This window comes from Perognathus longimembris, chromosome 2 (assembly GCF_023159225.1).
Source record: "Perognathus longimembris pacificus isolate PPM17 chromosome 2, ASM2315922v1, whole genome shotgun sequence".
Taxonomy (NCBI): domain Eukaryota; kingdom Metazoa; phylum Chordata; class Mammalia; order Rodentia; family Heteromyidae; genus Perognathus; species Perognathus longimembris.
This window is the reverse complement of record NC_063162.1, coordinates 147,978,049-147,996,953: the sequence shown is the minus strand read 5'-3', so window position 1 is coordinate 147,996,953 and position 18,905 is coordinate 147,978,049. Positions and strand designations below refer to the sequence as shown.

At 39.8% G+C, this 18,905-nt stretch overlaps 1 protein-coding gene across 1 annotated transcript in view; it reads right to left on the bottom strand.

Moving 5' to 3' along the window:
• Cntnap2 (contactin associated protein 2) overlaps positions 1 to 18,905 on the bottom strand; it is a 1,597,185-nt gene that overhangs the window by 896,784 nt on the left and 681,496 nt on the right. The window contains exons 7-8 of the mRNA XM_048340407.1: positions 17,689 to 17,832; positions 13,884 to 14,148 (exon numbers count right to left, since the gene is read on the bottom strand). Coding sequence (XP_048196364.1) covers positions 13,884 to 14,148; positions 17,689 to 17,832 — 409 coding nt within the window. The remainder of the gene's footprint in view (positions 1 to 13,883; positions 14,149 to 17,688; positions 17,833 to 18,905) is intronic.

The window sequence follows — 18,905 nt, the reverse complement described above, 5'->3', positions numbered from 1 at the left end:
AATCTATTTTCCTGATTGGCTGGTTTGACTTGCTTTCAGTTTGCAGGGGGTGGATCTCTTCTGACCCTTCTCCCCTGTTGGTGCAATCCTGGGTCTCTGTGGTTCGTACAGCTTGCAGGTAGGCCTTGGGCATCCTCTGTAGATGGGGATGTGAGCAGTCTCGGGAACCGTGGCTCCTCTATCTGCTGTGGGGCCGCTGCCTTTAACACCAGGCTTTGAATATGCTGTTGACTTAGCAGGACGGGGCACCTCTGGCCTGGTTTACCCAGCTGAGAGTTGCTTGCCTGGGGGAGGTTCCTCCCTCCTGGGCGGGGTTTCCTCCTTGGCAGAGGTGGCTATAGAATGCAGCTCCGTTTTGGGCTGGGAATTGGGCTTCCTCTGTGACGGGACCATTTAACTGTCTCCGGAACTGTTTGTTCCCCTATCTGGTGTTTCCGTGCCGCTGGTAGCTGCTTGCCGCTTTCGCTTTAAATTTAGAAATTCCGGCGGGCAGGGCCGGGCACCTCTGCCTAAGCCGAGGCCCAGGATACGCCTCTCGCCTGGACAGGAGGCGTTCTCCTGGGCGGAGCTGGCTCTCACTGGTCGGTCCCTCTTGCCCTTTTCAAAGATGGCTCCTTTGTCCTTGCTTTCACCAGGCCCGCTTTAGTTCCAATCTGGTCTGACCCTATGCCAGTGGCAAAGATAGTGCTTTGCTGTGGCGGTGGGGGAAGGGCTACCTTCCAGAAGCTGCTCTGTGGGCGTGAGTGAGAATATCTTTCGTGGGGTACTCACACTTTCTCTGCGATTTCAGGTCGTCCGTGCTCAGCCGCTGTCTGGAGGATTTCTCCCTGGTCTACGCTGTGTGCTTTAGCTGCTCGGAGTGCGGGTTGCTGTGCTGGGCACTGTGCCGGCGCCTGCACTGGCGAAGTGGCAGGACGCCACCAGGAGCTCAAATCTGTGTTTTCAGAGGAGCAAAGTCGATTTTTCCTTCCTGGCCAGAATCCCTGTACTGTTAGAACTTACTCTGGCTGTCTTTCTAGGAGTAAAAGTTTCTATGGGGTGAGAAAACTGCGATGTCGGAGGGAGCTCAGCTAGGGCTCTGCTGCTCCTCCGCCATCTTCCCGGAAGTCCCCATAAATACCAAGCTTGTTACTTTGCTGTTCGCTGTGGGAGAATTATAGAAAAAATACATGGAGAAATCATGGTCTTCTCCTTGTGTGTTTTTCAGCTTTTGAGTCACAATCAAAGCCAAGTACAACCTCTGTAAACCTTGGGAGCAAAAGAACCCTCCCTTGGCAAAGAGGTGAGAGGGATCGGTCCACTTTATGCCACGGCAGCTCTGTAGCATCCATTTGGTCCTTGTCCACAATGTGCCATGGTCGTCTCTTGCTCTGGCCTCCAGACAGGTGACAAGCGAACGCATGCTGTCAAATATACCATGAGGCTCACAATCACTGCGACCTAGCACATTTGTCCCTTGCACATTCTTCTGCTCCTCACACTTGTATCACTTGTCACCATTTAATGAAGAGAAAAGAAGGAAATGAGAAGAATACAAATGATCATACTTTTTTGCTTGATAGCGAATGCTTAAATATCTGCCGAAAAGGGAATGAGCAAAAGCAAATGCTTTCTGGGAGTTCCGGATGAGCTGTAATTCTGACTTGTTTAATGTCATATTGTCTTACTGACTCAATCTTCTCTATTCTAAATCATTCAAATGTGGCAAAGTAAAGACATGATAGCAGTTCACGAGAATAGAATTATTGACTTTTAAGGAATTTTCTTCATTAAAGATTAAGGGTTTATCTTTTTTTCAATTATACACACACACCTACACACACACACACACACACACACACACACACACACACATTTTCACAGCACCTGTCAGCCAGAAATCATGGCAGAGAAAGCATCCATTCACAGTAATAGAACTCATATTCTTCAGTTTTTCCAATAGTGATGCCATTGGCTGCTCTGTATAATAAATTGCACCATGTATTACAAAACTGCTCTGGGCAGTAGATACAGAATACCTTCTTTTTCTTTCAGCTTCCTCAGAGAAATATGTCTTATAGAGACTACCAAGATATGTATTTCCTTTATCAATCAATTTAAAGCCAAATGATTTGCTCTCTTGCCTATGGCACTAATTATCCTGCATGCAAGGAATCCGTAGAAAACTTATGTAGAAAGGTTGAAAGCTTACCTAACAATGGATCTACATATAGGACACAAATTTCACATTTCCCCACATAATGCTGAATATGTAAAAGATTATATGTCAGGATGCAGTAAAAAGCCTTGCATAGCTATATTCACTGCTGCACTAGTGATCATAGACAAGTTATAAAACAGCCCAAATGCCCATGCATGGAAGAACTGATCAAGAAAATATGATATTATATATATACATAATATATCATAATACGTATATACACATAAACAAATATGTCTATCCGTGAGACCAATACTACAGTACATCATTTGTCACTTGTAGGCAAATGGATAGACCCGAAAAAAATCCTTTTAAGTGAATTAAGTCAGGCCCAGAGACATATAAGATGCAAGTTTTCTCTCACATATGGAAGTTATATTTAATTTATAAATACATATGTAAATATATTCAATATCATATGCATATATGCACCAATGAATTATCTAGAGTTTGGTATACACAGGTGAGAATTCCAGGGGTGTAACTCCATTGAACAAATAACTTACAATCTAACAAAATGAAGTAATAGGGAACTGGAAATTAGGGCATTGGGAGAGTGAAGGCAAACGGTGAGAGGAGGTAGACAAATGAATGAAGAGAGGAAGGGTGAGAAAATGCAGAAATAATATTCAATGTTCATACATGAAAGTGGAAGTAGGAAAACCACGGGATGAGTGGGAATGGGATAGATGGAGGAGAACAGGGAAAGGGTGACGCTGACCAAGTTGTGTTGCACTGCTAAACCGACAAGTGGAATTGAAATCATTTGCTCAACTACTTAAAGATTCTTTTTTTTAAAGGATAAATAAAAAAAAATAAGGGCCAACATGATAGCAAACCCCTTCTCCTCCTACTCTAGCTGAAATGTGTTAGCATGTGTTGAGGATATGCTGGATTGTTTCCTGGCATGAACCTGGAATAAATGCACTGGCTCTGAGTAGAAGGATGCGGAAGGTGAGTATTTCCTATGACATTCTATGGTGTACATCCATAAATAGCAATGGTATTGCCTGAAGTCACCCAATAAAGGAAGTCAGACACATATGATTTGATCATCTGGAAATAACATTTCTCTGGACCAGGCAAACTAGACTGTTCTCCCAACAGATGGATGGTCTGTTTTCTCCAAGTGTGAACCTGACTTCTCTGAGAAGTCGGAAAAAAATTGGATTCCCTTTCTCCTTCTCCCTAGAGTTGTTATTCTGAATGCTTCGGAAGACTCCAGAAGAGAATAAAGCTAAATTAATTTTAATCATGCACATTTCTCCTTTGTATTCTGTGTGCAAATATAAATATGACTAATTTCAAGGTTTTACTTCATGTCATGCTCCTGAGAACACATTTGTTGGCAAATGTATATATGCTTTTATTTTATTCATACTGAAGCATACCTAGTACAGCTTCAGGCTTCAATATCATACTTAAGAAAATAAGCTCTTCTTATAATATAAAAGTCAAATAAAAACTTAGGTCCTGATCAATTTCACACACATTAGCCTCCCACAGTTAAGCAATTATTTCCTCCGAGATCCTAGCTCATTTCCTTCACAAGAAATTTTCTTTTTACAAATTGATAAAGACAACAGAATTAGGAAGTTAAGAGTTTGTAACAAGTTGGTATTATCTCATTAAAAATAGGAGAAGATTTGGAAACATGTCACATGTATGACATCATGGTAGACTCAGGGGCAGACAGGCAAAAGGAAAGCAGGGTCGTCTTTAAGGTTTGGGGAGTCCAGTGCAGTAGTCAAATATCTGGACAATGTAATATATCAAACAAGTGAGAACAGTAAACATGATGGAAAATTTTAGGAGGAATTGTGATTACCATGGGATGAATTTTGGGGCAACTGACACTCAATCTTCACCGCTTAAGGTCTCATGGAAGAGTGTTGGATGAGAACACTACCGAAGAGAATCGTAGTCATGTGTGGATGAGTGGAAAGTCTGGTTTGGAATAACAGGCACAGGAAGAAGAGCAGGGACATCCTGTGATAATCTGCACACAAATCCAGCAAGACAAAGCCAGGAGGAAAGTATTGATCGTCTCTTTTCTGACCAGTGTTCTACATTTTAAGACTACAGATGAGTAAGACACAGAGGTGGAGGAGCTTGTAATATAAGATGGAACAACAATAGAAAACAATATTACTCAGGATACAAAGTTCTGTACTGAAGGTTACAGCTTGTCCCCTGGGGTTTAAAGACAGACATCAGATTGAAAACTAGACATTGAAAGATGACCAGGCATCTGCTGAAATGCTATCCAGGTGAGAGAATTACTGGACAATTGTTGGAATACATGGCACAAAGCAAAAAGAGGGAAGGAGAGAGAGGAGGCGGAAGAGGAACCACTGAATAGTCTGATTGGCTTCTATTTTTATGTGCTCTGTGTGGTACGGAGGTTATCCTTTCCATCATAGGAAATAAAACATTTTCCTTGAATTCAAACCACCTACCAGAGATGACTATGATAATCCCAATGAATCAGGCTAAAGGCTTCTTTGGCATTCGACGCTACCTTTCACAGGTATTTCAAATGTATCCCAGTCAAGATTATCATCAGAACTCAGGTGAGTGAAGACCACACTGTTCCAGTCAGGATCATAGCCTAGCTAAGAATGCTGACTCCTGCCGCAGATTCTCAGAGCCCTCCCGCCCCCCTTAGGCATGGACAAGCTCCTCACTGCTCTCTCTTCATATGGTCATTGAATACAATGATGCAGAAGATGCTATTCTTTCTTCTATAGTTTTGGGGAGATGTTCATGACTTAACACACTGGTGCACGCTATCTTTCTATACACAGAGACCAGAATAGAGGAAGAAGGGAGTCAGTACCCCCAGCCCCCATGGGTTCCAGAGCCCACGCTCACACCTCTAGATCATAACACATAGGTCAGTGATTGATACACTTCTCTACCTATTATATGGTTTAGGTTATCTTTGCCTGTAATGCATCTTTAAAGTAAGACAATGATTGGTTGGCGGAAAAACTGCCAAAGAAGTTGTTCAATTATTATATGGGCCACGCAAAGATGGAGCACTAGATTCGGATTTTCCTTATGCTTTTGAATTTAGTTCATTCTACAAAGGGTTGTGACACCCATCTCAATGAGTTACAGCAGATGTTTCTCAATAATATCTCACCTACAAGTCTATATTTCCTTAAGCAAGATCATGATTGGCACAGTATAGTCACTGAGGAGCATTTTCTGTTATTAAAGGTACAAAGAGATCACCCTGTGTCCTCAGGCCCTGTGGCTTAACAGACCCTAATGTCTTGCTAGAGAAGAACTTCGGAAAGGTTGAGGTGAAAGGCTGATGTCAGTGCTTGGGCTCTGGGGGTTCAGTTTTTTCCTAATGATCCATTTTCTTGACCCCTGTTGTTGTAACTATGCAGAATTTAAAATCTTTTATGACTGTAGTGTTATCCATGCTCAAGCAAATAAAAAAGCTTGGGTTATTCTGCACACATTATTACACAGACAGTATATATGTATATACAATATATTGTATATATGCTATTTATACACACATATAGATAGAGAGATAGAGAGATGTAGATATAGATAATCTTTGATAGGTATTTGGCAATAGGTGAGGCAGAGATTTTCCCTGGTTCTGCACACGGCTTGAAAGAGATATTTCTATTTGTAAGATTGTGAAAAATCATATCCAAAGAAGTAGGCAATACTCAGTCATAACAGGGGCAAAGTCAATGATATAGGGGCTAAAATCAAATGGAAGAGAGCTGGAGTGAGGGAGAAGAACACAGCGACGTCTGAGGTAAGCAGTGCTCTCAAGTGCAGGTGGGGACAGCAGCAGCTCGATGCTTCCAGGGGCAGCAAGTCCCGGATTCTGCACAGACCTCCCACCCACCATAGTCAACTCAGTCTATGAACACACCTGAGAAAGACTGAAAGTTCTACAGGAAGACAGAAAGAGTTCGTAGGAAGCATAAGGAACCCCAGACGTTAATAAGTGCTGTAGGAAACATCTGGGGAGAATTTCAATTTGAAAAAGTGGCTCCTGGGGCCTGCAAGGAAACTGGTAGTGCAGAGGAAAAAGAAGACTCAGGAGAAATGCGGAAGTTCACTTAGCAGAGCAGGGTCTGCACTCAGGTTAAGAAATTCTCAAAGGAAATGTAGCAGAATAAAAAGCCGCATGGAACCGAGTGCCAGTGAAAGATAGAGACCGGTACGTATGTATTTCGTGGTATTAAGTTTGCATCCTAGTCACCAGGTAGCTAAGTTCTAAACAGCATGGAGTACTCTCCTCAGATTTTCTTGCAAATGCTTTTATAAAAATGAGAGCCTCACAACTATGCATGACTCAGCATCATATTTGGAATCAAGATAAATCATTCTTCTCTCATAACTTTGCAAGGTTTTCAAAGTACTTCTACCATCACCTATAGGAGACACACACACACACACACACACACACACACACACACACACACAGAAGCTCAATTGCACATGTAATTGCAACCAAGCAACAGGTAATCCAATCAGCTGGCATTCTTCACAGACTGTTTAAAACTCCCCGAAATAGAGTCAATGCTCACAGATACTATCCCTCACAGTCTGAATTTCCTGGGCAAGCCAATTTCCCTGGGGTAATTACTCCCTGCAGGTTAATGGAGGAGTGGAACATAGGCTCTGGGGATTCCAATGGAAACACTTTGCTTTTTTTTTTTTTTCTGATTATCAAGATCCATACGCCCTCATTGTTTTCTACCCACATGTTATATGTTCTGTTAAATATCTGAAAGAAAATTAGGTACTCACTTGCAAAAAAAAAATCTAAACTTGGCACCAATGTCTTATTTCCATATGCATCCTTAAAACTCAAGTTCACCAACTTCCCCTCTATCGTTTGAGAAGTTTTAAGTCCTAGAAGGAGTTTCTGCCATTATATTTTAGTGGAAAGGAAGTATTTTCAATAAAGCTTCATTTGTTTCTGTGCCCTTTGGAGGAATTCCCAGCTGTACACGTCTGTATACAAACTTTGGAATTCCAGGGTTATGTATGCCTTACTTGTAAATCATTTTGTCTCTCTGATTAGTGATTTGTACAATAAATTGGAAACTTTAAAACATGGCCTGTTCCCCATCAGTAATTTCCACCTCCATTTCACCCATCAAAGATTAGAAAACATCCCTCCTCCCCACACGGAGGACCTCGATCATGTTTTACTCCTCTTCCCTGGAACAGGCAAAGGCGGCATTTTTTTAAAGCCTGGAAATGTCATAGAAACTACAATAGATATGATATGGGATCCCAGAGCAGGACTGTAAGTGAAGATGTCCCCTTTGCTTTCTAAAGAATAAGGGAATCTCTAATGTGACAAAATGATTCTCTAGCTTTCCTTCCCATTTTCTTTCATCTTGGAATATATGCACCTATTGCGAAAAGTGCACCAGCATGCACAGAAATGTAATTAAAAGTAGATTCCCACTCAGCTTGCAAGAAAATGGTACGACCACTGTGGGAATCCAAACACAATAAAAAGTCAGTTGGGCAAAGGGGCCCAAGGGCAAGATAGCATTCGCTCAAATGCTTTTTACTGGGTAGCATGCGGCTCCCCTGGTAAGGCTACTCATGAATTTGGATAATAAAATCACCAAAGGGTGATATGGATAAATCCAAGAATATCAATGTTTATATGTGTAATTGAGGAGATGCATCCTGGGCTCCTCATGTGGTGAATGTGATTCTCTGTCAGCTCTCCTTCCTTGGCTTCTATGGTCCCCTTGAGATCCCAGAGGCAGGGTTGATTTCAGCAGCTTTGAATGATACATTTGAGCTGGGGTACAACTTCTTAGAGGTCTCTAGGCAAGCAGTCTACCACTAAGCCACATTCCCAGCCCTTATTAGAGGGCTTTAAATCTATCAGAACACTTTCGTGTGGGAATATATTTTGTACATTATTTGGGAACGGTGAGATTTGATCTATTGGTTGAACATACACAAGAAAAAGCAATATATTGTTCCTTGATAGTTATCCAGGGAAAAAAAACCTGTGTGTGTGTGTGTGTGTGTGTGTGTGTGTGTGTGTGTGTGTGTGTGTGTGATTTTATTCCTCCTATCTCCCTTTTAGCAGATCCTAGGGCTTGAACTCAAGGCTTGATTATTGTCTCTGACTCTGAGCTTCTCTTTGGTAAAGACTAGTGATTTACCATTTGAACCACAGCACCATTTCTGGCTTTTTTTTTTTTTTTAGGAGTTTATTGGAGATAACAGTATCCTAGACTTTTCCTGCCCAGATGGCTTTGAATGGTGATCCTCAAATCTCAGCCTCTGTGTAGATAGAATTACAGGCCTGAGCCAGTAGCACCCACCTCCATTTATCTTTTTATTTTTTGTGGAGTTGGAGGGTTTGTGTGTGCCAGCACCACTTAAACTCAGGACGCCTTGCTCTTGGTTGGCCTTTTCGGCTTAAGGCTGGCTATCTACCACTTGAAGCAAACCTCCATTTCTGGCTTTTTACTGATTAACTGGTAATAAGATTCTTGCATTTCTTTGTGTGAGCTGGCTTTGAATAGTGATCCTCAGATCTCAGATCTTCTGAATAGCTAGGATTACAAGTGTGAGCCACCAGCACCCAGTAGTCAATTATTTTATAGTACAGAGATCTTTAAAAAAAATGATGTTTACTGTGAAAAACAAACAAACCAGGTACTAGAAAGACATTAGTAAGATGGATTGTTAACATATCAATTATAGGTAATCATTTTTAATATCCTCACTTATTTCATTCTAATCCTTGTACTAACCATGTATTCATAAAACAAATTTAAGTCCACATTCTCCTACCTCAGTCTTACTATTTAGCCTGGTTGACCTTGAACTTCATTATTCTGCCTCTGGCTCCTAAATGCTGAGATTATGGGTGTGCTCCTCCATGAATGGGCCCCTTCTTACAAGTTTTATGAACATTTTTATTCACTCTATAGTAATTTTCCACAGTATGAAATTTTATTTGATGAACACTGACATAATAGTAATCTACATAAGGATATACCTCTTCAAAATCACCTGTCCATTATCAATTATTTTTACTATTGCATCTATGCTGAGATAAATATCTGTGTACTTCTTAATATTCAAGGAAAGAAATAACTCAAATTTAATGGACCAAAAGGGAGTACCATTTCCAAGGCTTCTAATAATTATGGCTTTTACTTGAGCAAAGGGATAAAATACACATAACAAATAATTCTCCAATTGCTTTCCTATAGGAACTCTAAAATAAATCACTTGGAATATATGGAGGACTGTCTAGTTACATGTTATTTAATTTCTGAATTATGAAAATTTATTGAAGGAATCTTGAAACCACAAAGCTGAAATTCATTTCCTACTAAACAATTAAAGCATTAAAAAAATTCCCTTTCTTACATGATGGAAAAGGTTTGTCACAAAGGAGAAATTTTTCAATCAAAACTTTGGAAATTAGTATAGATTTGTTCATTTAAAGAAATACTATTCTATTAGATACTTCTTGTTTTTACTTTTACTTATTTATTTATTTGTTTTTGCCAGTCCTGGGCTTGAATTTGGGGCCTGGACTCTGTCCCTGAGATGCTTTTGCTCAAGATTAGTGCAATATTACTTGAGACACATCACCACTTCTGGAATTTTCTGAGGAGTTTATTGGAGATAAGAGTCTCATGGACTTTTCTATCCATGCTGGTTTCAAACCAGAAAGAGATGAGTGCTCAGCTCTTTGTGTAGCTCACGCTGGCATCAAAATCATGATTCTCCTGCCTAGCCTTCTAAGTGGTAAGATTACCACTTAGAATATATAAGCCTACACCTGACCACCTTCTTTAAAAGTTTATAAAATTAATGGAAGGGAAGGCATTGTCAAAAGACAGTTGGAAGAAACTGCACCTGCCCAGAGGGGACTGAGAGCTTGTCAGTGTTTGCCAGTGTGCACTCCAGTTACGTCAAAACACACAAAACACACACCCCTCATGACTCAGGTGGAACGCGAAACTTCACAAAGAAATTTCACTAAGAAACAAAAGTCAGGGGATGGGAATATGGCCTAGTGGTAAAGTGTTCATCTCATATACATGAAGCCCTGGGTTTGATTGCTCAGCACCACATGTATAGAAAAAGCCAGAGGTGGCGCTGTGGCTCAAGTGGTTGAGTGCTAGCCTTTAGCAAAAAAGAAGTCAGGGACAGTGCTCAGGACTGGCAAAAACAAACAAACAAACAAAAAACAACAACCAGAAACCAAAGTCAATGAAAGAAAGCCAGAGAAGATTTTCTTTGGAGACAGACATACGAACAATGATGATCTTTGCCGGGTGGAGATTTCGGAGCAGTTTTACATGCTGAGCCATTATCGTAAAACTGAACTAAGAGTGGCATAAACAAAACGAGGAGGCCCAAGCACTCAGGCTTAGCTGCACCATTGATCCTGGAAGAGGACATATTCAGAATGACTTTTCTGAAAGGCTTTGTTTGCATAAGGGCAAATCAATGGGAATTGATTTGTTTTCCCAATAGGTGAGATAAGACATTAAAGGAAATCACCTCCTTCCCATTACATGCATGCAGAATCACATTTTAGAACCTTATTAAAATGGGCACATCATAAATATTATTATAGATATTTGTCTAGATTTGGTGGCATAAAATTGAAGCACTTAGCAATGAAACCTTTATTGCAGATGGTAGGTCAGTCTTTTGTTTTCAGTAATACAGAAGAAAGTAATACATGTTAATGCTTATGCAATTGTGAGATTAAAAAATTATCCTCAAAAGACACATTCAGTTTTTCAAGAGGAATGATGGATGAAATAACCCTAGTCAACTAAAACTTTTAAAATATCAACACTTAAATTTGTAGGTCGGTGCTTCATGAGCATGAAAGCATGATGGAGGAACATATTGATGTGTTTAATGGGTAAATAAAAAGAAGAGAAAATACCACGCTTATTAACGTATTATACCACATTTAAAGTATTCAGGTGACTGGGTGTCAGAGCCTCATGCCTACAATCCCAGCCACTCAGGAGTCTGAGATCTGAGATTTGCCATTCAAAGCCAACCTGAACAGGAAAGTCTGTGAGCCTCATCTTCAATTAACCACCAAAAAAGTCAGAAGTGGTACAGTGTTAATTTTGAGTAGAAAAAGCTCAAGCACTGAGTTCAGTCCCCCAGATTACCCCCCATATATATATATATATATATATATATATATATATATATATATATACACACACACACACTCACACACATATACATATAATATATATATATATCATTTACCTGGATAAATATATATATAAATCATATCTATAACTCATACACATACACACATTTATAAATCATATATACATATCAATTGATCTTGGGTAGAACCTATTTTCTTACTATGTGCGGATGAAAATCATTTGGAAAGATCAGCTCTACAACTATCTTCTCCAAGGTTCTAAAAGATATATAAAAAGCATCCACATTTTTAGTTTTCCACCTTTTGGATCCTATTTATCATCTGATATTTTCCCCCTCTATTTCTTATTGCCAAGAGTAGTACATAATTATGCATTGGTAAATCAGTAACTACTATGCTAAATATAGTGAAATTTTTTTTTTTTTTTTTTTTTTTTTTTTGGCCAGTCCTGGGCCTTGGACTCAGGGCCTGAGCACTGTCCCTGGCTTCTTCCAGCTCAAGGCTAGCACTCTGCCACTTGAGCCACAGCGCCGCTTCTGGCCGTTTTCTGTATATGTGGTGCTGGGGAATCGAACCTAGGGCCTCGTGTATCCGAGGCAGGCACTCTTGCCACTAGGCTATATCCCCAGCCCCTAGTGAAATATTTTTTAAATTGATTTTGCAATTTAGAAAATATTTTCAGAGAAACATCAGTGACTCTGCAAACTCAAGTGTCCTTGGAGTGTAAAGAAGTTCTTCAGTGAGTCCACAGCCATTGATGGAAGAGAAGATTGAAGAATAAGCTCAGTGTGAAGGGGTATAGAGGAAACATGGACCACACAGTAAATCCTCTCTTATTTTTTGGTTAGTGTTAAGCCAGTCCCCAAGAACAACACGGTCTAAGACAGAACAAGCAAGGTTTCTAGCTGTGCAAAGGCGTTTCCATTCAGCACATTCATTTACAAGTACTGTGCATCTTGATCCATGTCACTCCTTTCATTGTGCTACCTGTCCTTTGCAGCCCCAACCCCACAAAAAAAGATTTTGAATCAATTGAGCTACCTTGATCTTGAAACACAGGTGGCATGAACCGAAATCAAGACCAACATACAAATGTACTCCCTGTTGAACCAGTCAATGTGCTACTTTGCTGGTATTTTTCCTTCAGATTGTCTACATGTCCAAAATGTTTTGTAACCAAGGTATTCTAAAACCAAGTAAAATCAATTGACATGAGGTGGTTATTTTCTGCATAGTTGCTTATTATATGTGTTTACAAATTTGATAAAATGCAAATAAAATGGCTGTCCATATGTTGTAGTTTTAACGAATGTGTTTCTATGTATGCTATTTCATTCAAACATGAACAGTGTTTATTCATGAGTCCTTACTCCCTACATGTACAGAAAAAAAAACCCAAATATTAGACACATTAAGCTATTTTCATTAAACTGTCTAAAAATAAGACTTTAGAAAGGTGTCAATTTCACATCATTCTTCTCTTATATGCCCAGATTGGCTACACTGACAAATCTTCTAAAGTCAGCTTTTATTATGTTTAGGCAAATCATTTAGGCGAATTGGTAGTGGTCACAAATTTGATTCCTTTGCCTACTTGTTTATTAAAACTGGGACAGAACAAGGAAGTGGGTGGCATTATTCCAAAGGAAATACACTCATTACCTGACTTAATGTAACTAACCCCTCTGTACATCACCTTTACGATAAAATTTTCAAAAAAACGAACTTAAAGCACAGCATCAGTTAGGAAATAGTCCTAAATAATAATAGTCCTAAATGTATTTTAAGCATTACGTTTAGATTTTATCATTTCAAAAGCAAAGGCTCTTGTGACAAGGGACCTGCCACTAACTTGGGCGGTTGAGGTCTCAGAATCGTGATTCAAAGCCAGCCCCCTCAGAAAGATCCACGAGACTTGTCTCCATTGAGCCAGCAAAAATCCCAAAACATAACAGTAAGTCAAATGGTAGAATGGTGACCTTGAGCGACAAAGCCACCTGAGAGCCGGAAGCCCTGGGTTAGCACTTCTTAGGTTTTTCCTGACAGTTGGAAATTTTGGTAGGATTCCTCTGGAGATTTGATTGAAAAAGTTGAATATTCCTTTAAACTTTTTTCCTCATAGTAAACGTTGTTTGAATGGCCTTACGGTGGAGATAGGAGATGGCGTTATGGTGGGATACACAGGTTTTCATCTTAGAGCACAACCATTTCTCTAGTAAGCGCTAAGCAGCAAAGAAGACCTTTTTTTAGCTCCTCTTGGTCACTGAGTCCCTTTTTTTTTTTCCCCTTGCCCTCACCTTGTCCTTCCAGTAAATCTTCATTTCCCTTGTTTAATCAGCCCACAGACCAACCAAGCAATGGTCTCGGGCACCCGAGTGAAAGCAGAGTCACCAGCACCCATGGAACAGAACGGCGCGCAGGCCGAGCTTTGGAGACCCAGGCGCAGCTCTGGGGCGCACGGGGCAGGGCAGGGCAGGGCGACGCACTGACCTGAGGAGATGTCGATCTGGCTGGTCCGGGTCTGCGTGACGTTCACACGGACCCCCACTTTGCTCTCGGCGAGGTCGATCTCCACGTGGCCAAGGTGATCCGCCAGGTGGCTGAACAGCAGGAGGCCGTTGGGGTTCCAGGTGCGGAACTGGAAACTGACGGAGAGCAGGTCCTGGCCGGGCCTCCCGGGAACCTCCAGGTAACTCGTAGCGTTAAAGAACACGGGGACCGTGTCGGGCTCCACGCAAGAGAAACTCAAATTTCCCTGAAGAGAAACAGGAAAGGAAAGCATGAGTCGAGACATCTGGGTGTGAGGTGACATCCACGCAAGACGGTGGGTGCAACCAGGTGACAAAGCAGCGAGGGGAGGCCTTGTGAATCCACTGAGCCTGTGTGACACCATCACAGCCGGCCGTGGAGGGGAGGGAAGGTAGCCTCCATCACCGGGAGGCTGGGCTGACCGTGGTGGAGAGGGAGGACCACTGGGCCTCTGAGGCCAGGAGCACTGATGGGGCCAGAACACAGGCTGATGGACAAGTCCCCTCCCTGCCTTCTCCCTAACCCAGGCCAAGGCTCCCAAGTAGGTGGCTGGTCTCGGAGTGAATCATGGTTGTTTGCTTGTGGGCCATTAGATTGATATTTCAGAGCAAATAATGGGGTTTTATTGGCATGCCTACTCTAAAAGAAATAATATCAACTGTTGGACATCACTACCATGATGATGACTACAAATTATTTTGTTATCCAACCCACAACTCCATTCCAGTTCCTTAAAATGAGTTTATATAAGCATTGTGATTTGATCCTATGGACCTAACTGTGCTTTTGGTACAAAAAAAACCCGATTGATTTGCCATCCACATACACCGAATTATATATTCTACACCTAAGTACCTTTTCAAGAAAGACCTGAAAATCTGCATTTGTTTCAACTAGTTTATCCTGTTGTAATCATTTAAGGAACACAATCAGATGATATTTTTTTCATTATCTTTCTCTGTCTCTAAAATATATGTATGTGTATACATATGTATGGATACATGTATATATTATGTGTATACTATATATAAATATATATATAATTCCATATGCTACAATGCTGCATATACGTATCCCTATCCTGCCTATTTATGTCAGCACATGGTGTAAGGCAGGTTGTCTTTCTGCATTAATATTCAAATTAAATTGGCTCTGTACGCTTTTTTTTTTTTTGCCAGTCCTGGGCCTTGGACTCAGGACCTGAGCACTGTCCCTGGCTTCTTTTTGCTCAAGGCTAGCACTCTGCCACTTGAGCCACAGTGCCACTTCTGGCTATTTTCTATATATGTGGTGCTGGGGAATCAAACCCAGGGCTTCATGTATAGGAGTCGAGCACTCTTGCCACTAGGCCATATTCCCAGCCACTGGCTCTGTACTCTTGCAGATGATTCTTTGCAATTGCTTTGTTTTGCTGGGGAGAAGAACTGCCATTGCCAAGCAACTGAGCTACGGTCACTGACTGTATGCCTGTGTCCTGGTGCCTGTCTCCCCATGAACCAGCTCTTTCTGAGTTATGGTGCGGACTCAACCCGGTGCTCCACGAAGATATGAGGGCGTGGCAAGAGAGGATGGATCGCGGCTTCCATGAATCTTACTGAAGCATCAGCCTCTCACATCTCCAAAAGCAATCTTTGCTTTTCTATAAACATTTGCCTTTATAAGGCTGCTTATAAAATGTCTTATTTGTCTCTCTTCTGCCTAGAACTTTCAGAAGGTATGTATATCAGGATGTAATCGTAAATCTAGCCCTCTATGTCTGTCTCTGAAATTATTTGTGAAAATTGAATAGATTTATAGGCGTATTTTATAAACAGAGACCTATACTTTTGGATTTCAAGTTTGAGACAGCATTTATAATCACAACACACTCTGTAGTTAAGTTGACTTGAAAAATGAATGTGGATTATAATACAAAACAAGTTGAACAAGAAATGTACTCACTGCCTTACATATGAATCTGTAACTCCTCTGTACCACACTTTGACAATAAAGAAACAAGATTAAGAATAATAATAACACAATGACCTGCGGTTGGATCTAGCTTAGGACCAACAATAAAGTCTGGGCAGGAACAAAAATAGTCCAATGATGTAAGTTCTGTCTATTTCTACCTTAAGCAAAAATTTCAAATTTACAGCAGCAGCAACAACAAACAACAACAAAGCAGAGGGAACCTTGGTGAAATTTTCTTCAAATCGTAATTCCAATGGTGCGGTGTGGGGGAGAGCACATACTACTGATGTTTAGAAATAACACTGTGAGGAATGCCACCATTTTGGTAGTCCTATATTGGGAATCTCCAATCTGCATCTGTCGCTCACAGTGACCTTTGGAGAGTTACTATACCGAATTAAATGTCAGCCTTCTTATCTACAATACGTTTATATTTTCTTTCTATATTGCTCTTAGATTTCAATAAATATTCGTAACACATCCAATACAGTATCTACTGTCTATAAATGGAGTCATTATTATACATCACTGCAGTCATGAGAAATTTCCACCAACACTCAGTTTTAATGACTAGTGTAAATTCCCTATTGTTCTGAAGGAAAATATTAAAGGAACATTAAATTGTATTAAATGGTTGGTTTTTATGGTTTCTTATTTCCAATCTGAACTCTGTCTCCTTTTCAAACCATATCCATTTATCCAACAATATTTTGGTTATTCTTAATCCTAGGCCCAAATTTGGGGAGATAAGGCCATCTGAGTTGTTTTGAAGCTCAACACAAATACTCCAACACTCACGATAGTATTTATTTCTATATATATATATATATATATACATACATATATATGTATATATGTGTACATGTATATATAATTGTGTAGGTCCTGGGGCTTGATCTCAGGTGTGGGTGCTCTCCCTGAGCTTTATTATTAATGCTAGCACTCTACCATTCAAAGCACAGCTTCAGGTTTTGGTTTTTTTTTTTTTCATTTCCTGGTAATTAATTGGAGATAAGAGCCTCACAGACTTTCCTGACCTAGCAGGCTTCACACTGTGATGCTCAAATCTCAGCCACCTGGGTAGCTAGGATGACAGGAGTGAACCACCAGTGGCTGATCCTCAGCAGTTAAGTGGATAGGAACGATGTTGATGCACTTGATGAGTTTTGCTCTTCTTTCTAAATCTAGTGGAAGCAACTCATTCAAGAGCCAGAAGAACACCACCGTGAGCTTTTCATTGCATGACTTTTTTTTTTTTAATGGAATGGCAGTCAAATTTTATTGACTTGTATAATATTTAATATCATCCAAGTTTTTGAAAGAGGGCATTCATCGACACACTTGAGAAAATCTTATCTTTGAAAGTTTAAAAGTGAACATCATAAAGTATGTGATTTACAAGGCTTTAGATTATTAAATAAAATCATAAATAAGGAATATGAGGCTATGCAATTAGAGAGTTGATAAAAACAATAGTGCTGATTTACCAGGGTGACATATATGCAGAAAATTGTCTTTTTTAAATTCAGGGAATCAGGAATGCTGATGTAATATTCTATGGGCCAACTGAGGAAAATCTGCTACATATCTCACGTCAGTTTTGTCTCATGTCAGAGCAATGATCTATTCTCAAGGTATACCATGTACCTACACAAATATCAGTTAACTATAAAATTTGTTTTACATTCTGGAACCCAGAACAAACAGGATAAAAATGTGGTGATTTGGTGATTCTTGTTCAATACCCCATAAAAATAAATTCCGTTGGAATTTTTCTATAGACCAGGATTGGGCCAAAGATTCAAATTCTTACCACATTTGATGGCTCTAATTTCTTCCGTCTGGCAAGGTCAGTGATATTGATTCCATTGTAGTTGATACTCTCCATGCAGCCTTTGAAATTCTTTCTGCTACTTGAACTTGGCTTTCCAGAGAAAGGTATGCCTCCAAAGGTTATCTTTGAGAAAAAAAGAAATCAATATAAATACCCACAGTATTAAAATAAAGGAGAAAAAATTATGACTATAAACAAAGTTAGGTATCTTGTCTCAGTCAAAATATACAGCCATATAGAGTGTTGCTTACAAAAATCTTTGCATATTGCATTATGTTGTTATCGAAGTGCATGCACAATCATTCATTCTGGTAATCAGATTACAACTTGAACTATAAAACAGGAACATCCTTTGCATTTTTGTCACTTTAAAGGCATTTGATAAATTTTCCTGAGAATATTTTAAATGATTTTTTTCCAGCAAATATCTTTTATCGAGTATTACTACAATGTTATTCTTCATGGTTATCATTCAATGGCATAATGTCAATAAACAGTGCTAGTAATCTCAAGATAACCAGCACTAATATCACAAGTGGAAAAAACTGCAGCCTAGAGCAAGAAATATATTGTGTTTATTCTTCATAGACATATTATAGTCCAATGATTGCCAGAACCAAAAGTTAATTAGACTTATTTTGAGTACAGAAATATATCAAAAATATCATTACTCTATTGATTAGGGACTTCTTTGGACTCAAAGGCTATAAGTAGAGCATTACAGACTTCGAGATATTAGAGGTCTTTCAAGTCATAAGGAATTGGCCATTATGCAGTTTAGGTGTCCCTTTAGGTATTATTGCTTATAAGAGGTGTGCATTTTCCATGCATCTTTTTTCAATGTATACCACTGTAGTATTCAATTTGCAGAGAACACTTACACTTAGTAGCTATTTACCATGCCAGGCCCATTTACTACAATACTGTATTAATATATTACCTTGTGATTACATTTGCAATCTAAAGACATATAATCCAGATTCTGTTTTTCCTTAGTTTATTTGTTTTTTATTTGTTTTTTTTTTTGTTGTTGTTGTTGCTGTTGTTGTTAATCATGGGACTTGAACTAAAAGCCTAGATGCTGTTCTTGAGTTTTTGCTAAGGCTTGATCAAGTGCTCTACCACTTTAAGCCACAGTGCTATTTTTGACTTTCAAGTGATTAACTGGAGATAAGGGTGTCATGGACTTTCCTGTC